The 16401-nt window shown below is 28.9% G+C and overlaps 1 protein-coding gene across 1 annotated transcript; it reads left to right on the top strand.

Moving 5' to 3' along the window:
* The first annotated feature begins 3262 nt into the window (after positions 1 to 3262).
* On the top strand, positions 3263 to 4924 carry LOC149516954 (putative 2-oxoglutarate-dependent dioxygenase AOP1). The gene is made up of 3 exons (XM_089765109.1): positions 3263 to 3805; positions 4015 to 4336; positions 4523 to 4924. Exons 1-3 carry the CDS (start codon positions 3432 to 3434, stop codon positions 4763 to 4765), a joined length of 939 nt encoding a protein of 312 aa, XP_089621235.1. The 5' UTR covers positions 3263 to 3431; the 3' UTR covers positions 4766 to 4924.
* Positions 4925 to 16401: the final 11477 nt, after the last annotated feature.

Here is a 16401-nt window from a genome sequence, read left to right as displayed (position 1 = left end):
AAATATTTTGTTGCCTTTCAAAAAAAAAAAAAAAAAAAAACCTAAAATTCATCAAAAAAAAAATCTTTTCCGCTTATCGTTCATCAAAGTCAAAATTTTAACATCTAATCTTGTCAAATAAAATTTTCTTTTTTAGGTGTATTAAATTTAAGCTTTTCTCAAAGATGTAAAATTCCTATTTGGAAGGTAATTTTGTTTCCCTTTTGTGTATTCAAATATTTTATTTTATATTTCTAATTAATATCAGTTTCATTTTCTTGAATATTTATTTTAATTAATTATCATCTATAATTGTATTTGTAATTTCTACTTAAATATATGTATATTCCTACTAGCTAAGTGGGAACACTAAATGAGATCTCAATTGTATAATAAAACAAGAACTTAAAAAATTAATTAATTAATTTGTCATCTTCTGTTTATCTTATGCCTTGACGTTGAAAGGAAAGTAATGTTACAAGAAACATCAATTATTACTTAATTTTACTGTAGTTGATTGTGTTTCAATATTCAAGATTTTTGTGAAAATTAATTTTACATCAAAGTTTCGCCATCGGGGTTGTAAAAGATTTTGGCTTTAATCTGTGAAAAAAAATAATAATAAAAGTGGTCCTAAAGATGAATTAGCAAGGCGGAGATGGTCCATAATCAAGCATTTCTATATGTATTACGCAATTTAATAAAGATATTATTGTTGAGTTGAAATCTAAAAAGTACATGTAGACGTGTATCCAATATTATTATTGTACGAAAAACTAAGACAGAAAAAAAAAATAAAGAGAAAACAATGTAGATGGTGTTATTTCGTTTTCCATCAATTTCATTCTGGCAATATAATATATATATATATATATATATTTATTTATATATGTATTTCATCCCTCTTTAGCTAGAGCCAAACCCAAATTGTAATTTGGGAGTAAGGTTGTGATAATCCTTGTCATTTTCATTAGCAATTTGTCAATTTAATCTTTTCATTTTTTTAAATTTCAATTAACGTGATGTTTCGAGTATTAAAATAATCGATTACGCCTGTATTTTGTACCTCAAGCACTAAACCTGTTGCATCTCTATCCTTCGGTCCCCTACGGGCTATTCTATGGTTTTAGAATATGGTATATTTTATAGTATAGGAGCCAAATGAAGTTGATGGATTTATTTATTTATTAATGATCTCTTTGTTGAGAATAATGATTTAAATTTTATAAGAGGTTTTGTTTGAGATTTATTGGATAGTATTTAATAAATAAAAAAACTTAAAAAAAAGAATTTTACAAAAAAAAAAAATTTAATAGGTAAATTTGACTTACAAAAAAAAAAATTTAAAAGGAAAAAGGTTCTTAACAGGTAAGTTTATATGATTATAAATAGGTGAAGTTTCTATAAAATTAAGTATGAGAAAAAAATGTAAGAGAATTATAGGATTTTGTGAGATAGACACCTCATAAGAGTATTAAAGAGTTACATCTTATGGGTACGTAAGTTTGAATGTTTGAGAGTGGATTAAAAGAAATTGAGAGGGTCTTATGAATATTGATTATTGAATGAGATTGATTTGATATATGTTTATAATTCTTTATAATTAATAAATTTTATTTTTTATTCATGAACGTAAGTCAATTAGACTTAATCATATTAAATTATTATTTATTATGTGTTTGATTAATTATTTAATTTTATTTTTATTAATGTGATTAAATTGATATTTTTTAACTTAATAAATAATATCAAAACTGTGATAATCTCAACTTGTGAGGTTAAAATTCATGTTGCCATTGACTATATATATCTTTGAATCAACCAAATGGGACATCAAATCATAGCTTTGATCTTAGGAAAATAGTTACAATAATTCGATCCGTACGTGGTCCAAGAACCAACATTGATTATGAGGTGATGACAAGTACATATATCGTTTTAAGACGGTGAAAGAAAGGAATCATTCTATATGTTCAATTATTTGTTATAGTTAATTGATTATCTTTGATCTTTCGTTTATTTATTGTTAATCGGATGTCAAAACTTGAACTGAAAATAATTTCAAACTTTTTTATGATAAAAGAAAAAGAAAAATTCAAGCTCTATGATTAAGTTAGCAGTCCCTACCATTCGGAGGGATAATATGATTATTGACTATAACAGAAGTAAAGTTAGTCTGGTTGGTAAGACTTAAGTAGCTCGTGAACCTTATAATTTAATCAAAATTTTAAAATTTTTTAATTAATAATAATTTAAATTTATTTTATATAATAAATTAAAATATAAAATAAATTTTTTTATTATAATATCTTAATCTCATATCAAGATAATTTGATATTTTATTATAATATATATAAAATATTTTTATAAGATAAAATCATGAGACTTTTGAATTAAAATGAATAATATCTTGTAAATTTTGTACGAATTTTTATATTTATTCTTATAATTAATTTGATAAAAAGATTTTTAAAAGCTTTGAATTTTAATTTATGGATATAATTTTTTAAAAAATTTACAATCTTATCAAAGGAAATTATAACAATAATAAATTACAGTTTTTAATACCAACAAGTTAAAGAAAAAAAAAACCTAAAAAATGTAAGAAGATGTTAAAAAAAAAAAACATAGTTTTGAATCTGACCAAAAAAAAAAATTGAACATTCAATATGAAAATAGAATGGGTATACTTGATCTCTAGCATGTTTACAGTTCTATCTACCAATAAAATGCTCTAATTGTTGTAATGAAAGCCTTTAAATAGGCTGTACATTAACGAGAAATACCAAATAATAGCAGCATGCTCTTGACTATTAACAACGAGCATGTATCACTTCCAAAGACAAGACAACCATTTGTCACATTGTAACAAGAGAAACAAATTTAGCCATAAAACTAAGACCATATAGATTATATAAATTTAATAATTTTAAATATAATATAATGATATAATATAAAAATAAAATATTTTAAAATTTTAATCAAAAATTATATATAAATTTAATAAAAATAAAAAAAATTTTATATTTACCGTATCAAAATTCGAATTGTACTAATTTAACAAATATAAATATATCACTAGACAGGTGTCTACTGCATAGACTTCTTTGAAAACAACTTTGATTCATTGAACAATTTACAATTCTCATTTTTCTTTTTAACTAAAATCACGAAGATGGAGTCCAATTAATTTAAGCACATTTACTTAAGTTAGGATAACCCCAAATCGAGGTCAAGCAGCGCAATAGTCTTTTAAGTTAACTTCACATATGAAGCTCAAGCCAAGTTTCAAGTGCATTACCAATAGCTTTCTTAGTTACCATTCATACTTTGCTCCTTATAAACCCAAGTCAACCATTATACTTACTTCTATAAATAGCAAGCTGAGCATGCCAAATTGATTTATCTCCAAAAACTTGCGGAGAAGAAATAATAATAGCAATTAATTTATCATGGGTTTGGAAACACTGCTTAAGCTTCCAGTTATTGATCTCTCTCAGGAAAATTTAAAGCCTGGAACAAGCACCTGGGTGTCAACGTGCAGTGATATCCGGCAAGCCCTCGAAGATCACGGTTGTTTTGAAGCAATATTCGACAAAGTACCTCGACAGCTTCATGACACAGTTTTTGCCACTGCTGGAGAGTTGTTCCATCTCCCAACAGAGGTAAAAAAGCGAAACACTAGCAATAAACCTTACTTTGACTATTTCGGACAGTACAGATCTCTTCCTCTCTATGAATCCTTGGCGATGGACAATCCAACCACTCTTGATGGAACTCAAAGTTTCACTAATCTCATGTGGCCTGCTGGAAATGATCGCTTTCGGTATAATTTGAGAAACTCACTCTAATCTTTATGATCTTCTAATTATGTATTTTTTTTAACTCAGGCTATAAAGATTTGAATCTCGATTATTAAAATTAAGAGTACAGCACTTAAACAATTCTTTCTTCAATTATGTATTTCCATTTCTCTTTTCGTTAGTTAATATTATTAATTAACTTTCTATTTCCATTTGTTGTTTGATGAATTAGTGAAAGTGCTCAAAAGTTTTCAGAGCTAGTAGCAGAACTGGAACAAACCGTGATGAGAATGGTATTTGAAAGTTATGGTGTTGGAAATTACTATGATCCTTACATCAAAGTAACCAACTATCTTCTTCGATATTTCAAATATAGAACGCCTGAGATGGACGAAAGTAATACTGGTTTGAAACCTCACACAGACAAAACTTTTCTGTCCATAATTCATCAAGGTCATATTAGTGGTTTGCAGGTGAAATTGAAGGATGGTCAGTGGGTTGATGTACAGCCATCGCCAACATCTTTTGTGGTCATGGCAGGTGATGCACTGATGGTGAGTATCGATCTTCAGTTTCATCTTTGAAGTTCAAAGCTACCCTCTTTTCCTTTCCTTTATTTTCTCTCTTCAATGATAATCGTTTTGATTCATCAAGCAAGAGATCCAAAATTCGAATCCCTCTTTCTCAATTAATGTAACTATCCGAAAATCGACAATTTTTAATGCTGTTTCTTTGATTAGGCTTGGAGTAATGACAGAATACCACACTGTTACCATCAAGTCATCATGAAAGAGAAGGAAACAAGATACTCAGTCGGAATGTTTTCATTCATAAGTGGGACAATACATATACTTGAAGAGCTAGGGGATGAAAGGCATCCAATAAAATACAAGTCCTTCGACCATTTTGAGTTCCTTCATTTTAACCAATCGAACGAGGGCAATAGCTCTATGTGTTCTATCAAAGCTTTTTGTGGTGTTTGATACATGCTTATGAATGTGATGAAAATAACTCCAACGTCAAAGCTTCGTTGCCAGCTTACGTATATGGTCTTGAATTAATGTTGAATGTCCAATGATGCCCAGGCTATGTATTCATCGTAAAACCTTTTCTTGAATAAAAGAACTCTGTTATCTGTGATCAATTGCAAACCCTAAACCCTTAAAAATTCAAAGCTTAATTGCATATTACACCGAAGATAATTTACTAAGAAACAAAATCAGAGATAAATAATCAAGAAAAAGGCTTCAAAGCACAGACTCTTGTAAGATTCCTAGCTAAACCTGAGACCATTCTGAATATCCCAAAGAAAGGCAGGCAGGACTTCAAAACCCAACCCAGTAAAAGGAGGGGACCCATCAACAACGTAGTAGACATGTTGCTATATGTCGCCTCAATACATTATTCATTGTATAACATGATTGGTTTTTAGCAAATTATAAAAATCATCGTAAAGTTGGCAATAAAGTTCTTTAGTCAAGAAATTCTCATATATACATTGGGTAATGGGTTGTTTTGGTTATGTTCATGCATGTTATCCAAATTGGGGCAAAACCATCTTTGATTTTACCATGATTTTAATTAGTCTACCTTTAATCCTTAATCTAGTAAATTTTTTTTTTGATATATACAAAAGATATCTTATATATCGAAAAAAAAAAAAAAGATTACAAATGTTAATATTTGAATTTCATATATGTTATATGCTACCTCTTAAAAGTGATTATAGTAATCAACTCGATTAAACATTTTTAACCTTTCTTAATTTATCTAAAAAAAACTAATCAACAATTAGTCTAATTCTCTCCTTTACCCAAAGTAGCTGTATGAAAAGTGGCTCATCTATTTCTCTTAACAAGAACAACGCTCTATTCAAGTACTCCTCAATTTTACTATTCAAGGAAGAAATGTAGGATATGTAGAAATTCAGATTGGTTCACTCTTCCACATCAACCTTTTAGAATATTTCATAATACATGCAAGTGCAAATTCCAAAACTTGCACAACTTGGATTTCTTAAAAAATTTGGTATTTAAATGATATCAAGTTTTTTCTTAGATAAAGAATTGCGATGTAGAAGTTAATATTAATTATTTGAAAGAAAAATTTTCAAGAATATGACCTTTATATTGTTTTTCAAAACCTAGTGGCATACAAATGTAGACTGAACTCTGCTTCTTCTATTTTTTTAAATGCTACTGATGTGATCATTGATCAGGGCTAAGTTCATCGTAGGCTACCTGACAAGCATTGTTGATTAGCCTGTTAACTGTTCGTTCTTGTCAAGTCTGAGGGGGAACTTTTTTTTTTTTTTAAAACAAAGATTGTTCTAATTTTCTGGATTTTTTTTTTCTTAAATCACAAGTTTTATGCTCTGAGGTTTTAGGTCACAAAGTTTTCTGATTTCTGCTGTTTTTTCTGCAGCATCCTATGAAATTCAAGACATTATAAATATTGTTGGAGTCCAAATTGTTGTTATGGAAGATCGAATTCAAGACATCCAAATGATTCCTTATACCATTGTGAATCCAATAAGCTATATTAGTAAAAACTATGTAAGTTAATAGTTTGTTGATCTGTTAATATAAAATGCTGAAATTAAAAGCAAGGCAACACTTCATGTTACATTAGTCTACCGTCATTTGATAAACAGAGGCACGGCGTCCACCGCTGGTTTCCAATAATCCTCTGGATTTAGGGGACCAAGGAAAGAGCATGGCGAACCAGCAATTGCGAACTAAATCCAAGAAATTAAAAACTACGACTCAGAATAATGTTATTAGTGTTTGTTCCTTTAAACTGTTGGTCCCAAAGAATGCGTCATCATAGTACCCAATTGCAATCAGAAAGCAAATCCTTGAAAAGAAATATTTTGGCTAATTCTTTGTAGAAATGCATTAATTAATTAATCCGTACTATGAAGGAGCTTGGCCCTGAAAACAGAAGATACCAGTAAAATGAAAACATGAAAATGATCCTGGAAATATGCTGCTTCTAATCAAATTTATTTTCCGATTGTATTTTTTTTTCTAAGCCAAAATTTATTAAATAACCATAAGGTTACAAAGTTAGTCCAGACTAGCAAAGACAAGATCTAAAGAAACAACACAAACCCATTTGAATATCAAAGAAGACCTAAATGTAAATTGAAGAAAAACATCCTACCAACTCTCCAGAATAATCAAAAGCGATCAAGATACAAAACAAGAATCCAAAATATGACCAACTATGAAAAAGCCCACCACACTTCAGTTTTGCAGGAAAATATAAAAAGCTAATCACAGAAAGTAAGAAAAAGGATATACTTATGGATTCAGAGATAGATAACAAGCAATGGCCAGTTGATTATAGAATCAACCACCCTATTATAAAATATAGAACCATCATGTGACAACTATCGAACACTAACTGCTAGCATTATCATCAAGATCCTTCAGTTCCATTTCCTTTAACTTGTCAATAATAATTTCTTCATCACCATTAAATGACAACTCGAGCCGTTGCCCAAGCTTCTAGGTTTTGATAGCCTCTTCTCTATGTAATGAATTTATGTGTCGAATATCATTATCTAAGAAGCTATTATCTTTTTCAAGGATCATAAGGGGATCATGAATACACAATGGAATCTTTGAAATCTTATTCCTACTTCAGTTGTAGTTTTTCCATTTCTTTTTCTTGATTTTGTGACCTTTCAAATTCTTCTTGCCTTAAGTAAAAAAGATGGTCCATAATGTCTTCACAATTAACACCATACTCCTCATCTTCCTTTTCTAATTCACCCTCTTCATTTTGGACAGATTCCTCGTCTTTCTCCTTCTCAACTTCCGCAACTAAATTCATAGAATTTGAGCTCAACCAATATTCTAATAATTTCTTGTCCTTGATTACCCCCTCACCATTACCACATTCAACCATTTCTGGACAACCACCAATGTTGTTAGGCTCTTCCGCTACTTCACAAGAATTTTGAACCACATCACAATCACCATAGCTTTTTTCGATAGTTAACAAATGATACATCCTCCTTCAACATTCACCAGAGGATCAAGGCTCTAATTATTTTCTTGCATTGGATCAATATTAGGAATATCTGAAGACCCGCACCACTAAGAGATTGCTTATTATCAATTGAAAGCCATGCTTGTATTGGTTCATCCCCTAACTCCTTGGCTTAAACATGGTTAGCTACCTCTACTGAATGATTCTCATGTGACAAATCCTTCTTACTGTTCTGTGTACTTCCCTTTAAATTCTCTGAGACGTAAGCTTTTAGTATCTCATCTAAATTGATTTTGATAACTAAAAACCCTTTGTCTAAAGAGACTTGAATATGATTATACGCAACACCATAAAAAATAGAAACCAAACTCGTATAAACCTTTTCCCTGCCATGCAAAAATCATCAATGTTCTTTATTTTAGGTTTCGACACTCTCTTTTTATGGCTGCTAAAAGTCATTTACATTTTCTTGCCACATACCTTTGACCACCTCTGCATAAGATTTGTTAAGAAGAACCTCAGGCCTACTACTAGGTTCTCTAATCTTAGCAGTTCTTGCATGTTATACTTGATTTGTAACACCGGATATTCCTTTAGCTTCGAAAATTCTATTTTTATAAGTACCAATCCAAATACCATTTAAAGCTTCAAGTAAATACTCAATATCCTTAACATTCCTAAAACTGACAAACCCATATCTTTGACCTCGAACATTTCTTTTAGCAGGAATGTAAACATTGACAATGTCACCATACCATTTAAATAGTTCCAAAAAATGAGCAGTATACCACAGATGAGGGAAGCTAGAAAAATGAAACCGTGCTGAAGTACCTTCACCATGGCAATCTGCATTGGATTACTGATGTTGCTGATCTCTCTGGCTTACAGAATGCTACCTAGAAACTCTCCCTGTTTCCCTTTTAGATAGCATTTCCAGATTAACCTGTGTTTATAAGAGTAACCCCTGGATAAATATTTGACAAGACAAGTAATCAAACTAAAGTCAGCCCTTCTAAATTCAGCTCTCAACAGCAAAATAGAAGGCTTGGGAGATGCTGGTGTGTGTAGGAGCTAGGGCTTGCAAGTATATGGCTGCTGCGAGTAGTGGAAACATGGTGCGGTTCTACGACGAATTTTGCCGAACAGGTAGTGGGTTCCATTTTAGGAAGGAGTTTTTCCGAAAATAAATGAAATTGATGGAGATAGGTAGAAGATAGAAGATAGGAAATCGAAAGGAGATGAAAATAAGAACCTAATTATACTGAGGAAGCGAAACGATAGAGAAAGCAAGGGTGGGTCGGTTCCTTTCCTATAGTAGTTAACACATCGTATGACTATCAGTAACTTTTATATTCATTACTGTAATTCATTAGAATGTATTTAATTTTTTATTTTATCAAACGTCAAACATCGTTTTTATTGAAAATCGAAAGATGCTAACTTAATAAAAATCAGATAGCGTTTGATTGGTTTGAAAGAAGTAAAATTATTGAGAGAATGAAAGACCACGTAATGTAATTACCGCATTTGATTCACCAATATTCACGAATGTCGGGAATGTAAGGTGACTTACAATGTTCTTTGGGGTATTTTGGTTGATATCCAATACCCCAAATTCAAATTTATATATACTATTAAGTAATATAAATAATCATAAACCAAATTCAAATTATATGAATCTAACTTTTCATGAACTTAACCATCTATAAATTTATAGTATTCATAAATCCTATGAACAGTGAATGGATATACTTAATGTTTTGACGTAATTTAAGTTTGACATATATATTTAATAGTATACATGATCATTAATGAAACCGAAATTGTTATATTTCAATTTGATTATTTATGTTTCAATACATTGTAAAGCATGCATTAATGGTTTCGAATCATTCAAAATTAATTTTTATTTTTAGTTGATGCATTAATGGAGTTTTAATTTAATACATTTGTTGATTTTTTGACATTAAATATTAAAGTGTTCATATTGAAAAAATTGTAACCTAAGTGTATGTTAACCCAAAGCGAAGCAAAGTGAGGATAAATTACTAGTTATATATATATATATATATATATATTACCAAAAATAAGTTTAATATCATTAAATATTTATCGATAAAATTTTTTCATCAATAATTATCGACGGATTTACAATCGTTTATCAATGAAATACAAAAAATAAAAATAAAAACTTTTTTACCAACGAAATACCGATAAAATAAATTTTATCTATAACCTATTGCTAAAAGTTAATGTGAAAAAATGAGCATTTGGTGTCACTTTTAACAATGAATTTTTTTTATGTTGTTAATCAGTCACTAAAAGCTTTAACAACAAATTACTGACAGAAAAAATTTGTTGCTAAAAGGAATTTCAGTAAAAAGAAATTAAAAAAAAATTTTTTGGAGGGAAAATCTTTTTAACAATGGATTATCGATGTAATCAGTTGCAGATTCCATAGATAATCCGTTATTAAAAATTAAAAAAAAATTGAATTACCAACGAAAAATCCGCCACTAAAAATCTATTTTTAGTCAAAATTCCCTTTCCTTTTTGTTTCTTGCTCGATTTCAATCCTTAATTCTTATTTTCTCTCTCCTTCCCTCTCTTCGCTCCTCTCCTCTCCTCTCGTTGGTAATCCTCACTAGCCCCGGTGCCTATGCCATCCTCTCCAAGCCGCCCTCTAGCCCGTACGCTTGCCTGGGAACCTACGCCATTCTTTTCTCCCTCTACCCTGAGCTTGCGCCTTTTTCCCTATGCCACCCTCTAGCCCGTCTGTGCTGCCTTTCTCTCGATGCTCCCTTTGAGTTTGTGATTGCAACATCTCTGCAATGTATAATTTCATTATTTGACTTATTGATTTTAAAATTTTTTTAGAGATAGATGAATAGTATGCAGTTATCACATTTGATATCTAAAAAAATTTGTATTATTTTTTAATAACATTACAAAAATAGTAAGGTGATAGTTAAAAAATATGAATATTAAAAACTTCTTTTTACTATAATTATATTTTGACAAAGTTTATATTAATATGTAACATGAATAAATTAAACAAACTTAAAAGTAATAAATTAAATAAATTTAAAAATTTAAGTAATTAAGAATTTTGAATCACTTGAATGCAATGATTGTTATTTAATTTTTTAAATATTTGAGTTAAAAGTTTGTCAATTAAGTCCTAAATCCTAATCATATACTCATTTCAATAATTTGTTTTAAATTTTGATGCTAAAAATTATATAAAGAAACAATACATGTAATGAGAAAAATATTAGGTCTTTTTAGTTTCATATTCTAAATTTGATAATTACTAACGAAATTTGACTTTCACCAATGGAATGACATTAATAACTTGTTAACGATCGACGTAATATTTTCTGTTGATAATTCTGTCAATAAAAGTATTATTAATAGAATATTGACTTTTACCGACGAAAAATTTCATTAATAAAAATCATTTTTCTGGTAGTGATATATTATCACATAACATGCATTGCTGCAGATGTTTAGTTTTCTTTTGAATTATTTTAACATTGTAATGTAGGAAAATAGGTTAAAGTACGACTACAAATTGAAATTTCTAAGTTGATAGCATAAAAAATTATGTTCAAATAAGTATTGTAGTAAGAAAAACTTACTATATTATTGATTTAGAGTTTATTTTGTTTTTTGTTTTTTGCTGGAGATTTAAGGAATAGATTTGGAGTCAAGTAAGTTATCATCAACATGATTTAATTCATGTGTATTTATATTATTTAATAAATATGTTAAACTTAAATTACATTAAACACTAAGTGCATTTATACACAATTAATTGAATTTATAAATATCATAAATTTATAAATGATTAAATTCGTAAATAGTTAAATTCATTTATTTTGAATTTAATTTATAATTAATTAATAATAAAATGAATCTACATTTAAAATTTCAATTCTATTAACACAAAATACAAAATATATTTATCAACTAATTGAATTTATAAACATCATAAATTCATTAATGTCTACTTTCACGAATAGTTATAGTTAAAGTATAGATTAATGTTAGATTAGATGTTATTGAGTAAACCATGATTATATATATATATATAAGCTGATATGGCAATTAAAATAAAAATAACATGGCAATGTTTATGTATCACAAAAATAAATAACAAGAGATAAAAATAAAAGATTGGGTTAACGTGGCAAATTTTAGCTTATGTGGGAGTGGGGCTAATTGGGCTAACGGTTAAAAGGCCTAAAGGAACATTCTCAAACTGGAATGGGTTTTGTACTTCCTATTTTATACACGAGGCGGTTGTGTATTTCATGCTTATATATTATATGGTTATCATTTGCGTGTTTCTTTCTCACTGCATGGATTGATCAGTTTCGGTACTGCTTCAAAACCCTTTTTGGCTGCTCGAGGTGGTTGAAATTTGCTCGCCACAATTGAAGTTATTTTATTTCTTCAATAATCATCATACACGATTTTTGCTGATTTGGTGGTAAAGTCACATGCATTATCTTTTAATTTCTTTTAGCTAAAATTTAAAAAAATTTTAAATTTGATCATTTAATTTACATAAGTTGTTATATTTTTATTAAAACAAAATAAGTTTTTAACCTTTACTTTTTATCCAAGTAAACCCTTAAACATTAATGTGTATCAAAATAAATTTTTATTCTTTAATTTGTACTTGAATAACTTTTGACATAAATAAATTTTTATTTGAAATAAGAGCATACTTAGATAAAAATAAAAAAATAAAAATTTATTTAGGTACAAAAATATATGAACTTATTTAAATCAAATCATAAAATTCAAAGATTCATTTAGTATTTTAATTTATTTTTAATATTTGAGATTACCAAAATTTCAATCTTGATTTTGAAACTAAAAGTTAAATCGTTGGCATTCTTCTTCAGTTTCATTCCTTTCTCTCTTTCTCTTTTTTTTTTTTTTTTATTTGTTCATTTGAAATATGGCTTTAAATTCTTTTAAGTTGAATAGAAGACAAATCGAGTTAGTGCAAGAATTTGCTTGAAAATACAAATATGTATTGCTAGGAAAAGATCAACAGGTGATATAATTTTTGGTCAATTTTAACTTCCCATCTTATTAATTTGAGCCATTAAATTTTTTACAATGGGAGAAGAAATAAGCTACGAGACACCACTCAAAATTTTCAAACAAAGACTTGAAGTAAAACACTTCTAAATAGGATTTAGTGAAATTTCAAGTCCGAAAAGCATTCAATGAATTCAGTTGCTTTTAGGGTTGTGCATTAGTTGTTTCAAACAAAAAAAAAATCATTCCATTAAATTAAATCGCATTGGTTTTTTCAATTTAATAGGGTGAATCAGTTAAGTTGTTGATTTAAGCGATTTTAATGATTGGTTTTTAGTTTAAAATTTCTAAACCCAAACCAATCAAAACAATTGAAAAAATTAAATATTTAAAATAAATAAAATATTTTTTTTTCTTTTCAATTTTTACCTTAAGTCTTCACTCATCCTATTTTCCTCATTGTCTACTGCTCAACCTTTCTGCATGTAGCCATTCAACCTATCCTCTCCAATCCAGTCTCTACAAATTTGAAAGTACAATACTTCTTATGACTCATGCAATGAGATGCTACCAAACACCTATCCTCTCACCTCACAAATCATAATAAATCTCATAGTCTTTTCATCTATCTTTTCCTTTCTCATAAACTCAAAACTCAGCCACCATCTACAATCGAAACTTAAACGATTGTCTAACTAATGATGATTGATCCATCAATGGTCGAAGGTTTTGTTTGACCTTTTCTTTCATCCTTCTCTTTTCTATCTTTGACAATTAAAACTCAGATGAATGTTTGTTTTGTTTGTTTTGCTTCTCAGTTAAGTTGTCGATTTAAGCGATTTTAATGATTGTTTTTTAGTTTAAAATTTCTAAACCCAAACCAATCAAAACAATTAAAAAAATTAAATATTTATAATAAATAAAATATATTTTTTCTTTTCAATTTTTACCCTAAGTCTTCACTCGTCCCATTTTCCTCATTGTCTACTGCTCAACCTCTCTGCATGTGGCCATTCAGCCTATCCTCTCCAATCCAGTCTCTACAAATTTGAAAGTACAATACATCTTATGACTCATGCAATGAGACGCTACCAAACACATATCCTCTCACCTCACAAATCATAATAAATCTCATAGTCTTTTCATCTATCTTTTCCTTTGTCATAAACTCAAAACTCAGCCACCATCTATAATCGAAACTTAAACGATTGTCTAACTAATGATGATTGATCCATCAATGGTCGAAGGTTTTGTTTGACATTTTCTTTCATCCTTCTCCTTTTTATCTTTGACAATTAAAACTCAGATGAATGTTTGTTTTGTTTGTTTTGCTTCTCAGTTAAGTTGTCGATTTAGGCGATTTTAATGATTGGTTTTTAGTTTAAAATTTCTAAACCCAAACAATCAAAACAATTGAAAAAATTAAATATTTAAAATAAATAAAATATATTTTTTTTCTTTTCAATTTTTACCCTAAGTCTTCACTCATCCCATTTTCCTCATTGCCTACTGCTCAGCCTCTCTGCATGTGGCCATTCAACCTATCATCTCCAATCCAGTCTCTACAAATTTGAAAGTACAATACATCTTATGACTCATGCAATGAGACGCTACCAAACACCTATCCTCTCACCTCACAAATTACAATAAATCTCATAGTCTTTTCATCTATCTTTTCCTTTCTCAAAAACTCAAAACTCAGCCACCATCTACAATCGAAACCTAAGCGATTGTCTAACTAATGATGATTGATCCATCGATGGTCGAAGGTTCTGTTGACCTTTTCTTTCATCCTTCTCATTTCTATCTTTGACAATTAAAACTCAGATAAATGTTTGTTTTGTTTGTTTTGCTTCTCACACAATCAAATTTTACCTTTCTCATTTTTAAAAGCTTTCCAGTATGAACGTTCTCACAATTCAAAATTCTTGTTTGAATATAATGTAGTACAATATGATTTCATTTGTTTTCCTTTCAAAATGGGATTTGCCGTCTCTATAAGACAGGATTTATCTCTTTAATTTGTTTTGTTTGTTTTTAACTTTTATTAATTAATTGTTTAGGGAGATTTAGCGTTTACTTTATTTGTAGTTGATAGACCTTGATCTTGGTATTATAACTACTGATTTTAAATAGAAAATGAATTAATCTTTTGCTTTGATATGCCTAGATTACATTTTATTTATTAGGTTTTTTTGTGCTCCATTGATTTTAAGCTTTTCGATTTATGTCGATTTTGTTTAAAAGGATAACAATATTTTGTTTAATTAAAAACAATGAAATCAACTAAACCAACTAACTTAATTTGATTTGATTAATTTTGGTTTTCATCCTATTAGTCATTTGATTTGGTTTTTTTCAATAAATGAAGTCGGTTTAGTCGGTTGTTAGATTTTTGTAATCAAATTAATCGAACCGATCGTTTACTCTGACCTAGTTGTTATAGAACCTGAAAACTACATTTTCTTTAGGCCACAAGATGTTAGATAAGCCTTCTATATTTTGGATGATGTTTGGATCATCAATGATGCTGATGCTTTCATATAATGGTGACTTACCATGGTCTTCCCCAAGATATCCATGATAAGACTTCTCAGAAACATTGAGCATTTTGGTTTCCAATGAAAGGTCAAAAAGCTCTTTCAATGTTCTAAATACTGATTCTCGAAGCTTTAGATAATTTTCATCGTTGACTAAAGCCTTAAAACAACTAAGGTAGAGCAAACAGTTGATTCGGTTAATTTGGTTACAAAAATTTGAAAACCAACTAAACTAACTTCATTTATTGAAAAAACCAAACCGACCAACTAATAAGGTGAAAATCAAAATTAACTAAACCAAATTAAGTAGGTCGGTTTAGTTGATTTCATCAGTTTTTAATTAAAAAAATAGCTATCCTTTTAAACAAAATTAGGAGATATCGAGAAGCTTAAAATCAATGGAGCATAAAAAAAAAACCCAATAAATAAAATGAAATCTAAGCATATCAAAGCAAAATATTAATCCATTTTTTGTTTAAAATAAGTAGTTATAATACCAAGATCAAGGTCTGTCAACTACAAATAAAGTAAATTTTAAATCTGGCTAAACCATCAATTAATGGAAGTTAAAAACAAACAAAACAAATTAAATGGACAAATCATGTGTTATAAAGGCTACAAATCCCATTTAGAAAAGAAAAAAAAATGTGAGAAAGTTCATACTGAAAAGCTCTCAAAAATAGGAAAGTTAAAATGTGATTATGTGAGAAGCAAAAAAAGCAAAACAAACTTTCATTTAAGTTTTGATTGTCAAAGATTGAAAAGATAAGGATGAAAGGAAAAGTCAAACAAAATATACAACCATCGATGGATCAGTTGTCCTTAGTTAGACTACCACTTAGGTTTTAACTATAGATGGTGGCTGAGTTTTTAGCGTCTAAGAAAAAAAATTATAGATGAGAAGATTACGAGATCTATTGTAATTTGTAAGGTGAGAGGATCGGTGTTTAGTGGCATCTCGTTGCATGAGTCATGAGATGTATTGTATTTTTAGATTTTTAGAGATTGGACTAAAGAGGATA

This window comes from Durio zibethinus, chromosome 8 (assembly GCF_047325235.1).
Source record: "Durio zibethinus cultivar Kanyao isolate XHJ-2024 chromosome 8, ASM4732523v1, whole genome shotgun sequence".
NCBI lineage: Eukaryota > Viridiplantae > Streptophyta > Magnoliopsida > Malvales > Malvaceae > Durio > Durio zibethinus.
The sequence above is the reverse complement of the archived record's forward strand: the minus strand, read 5'-3'. Positions and strand labels throughout refer to the sequence as shown.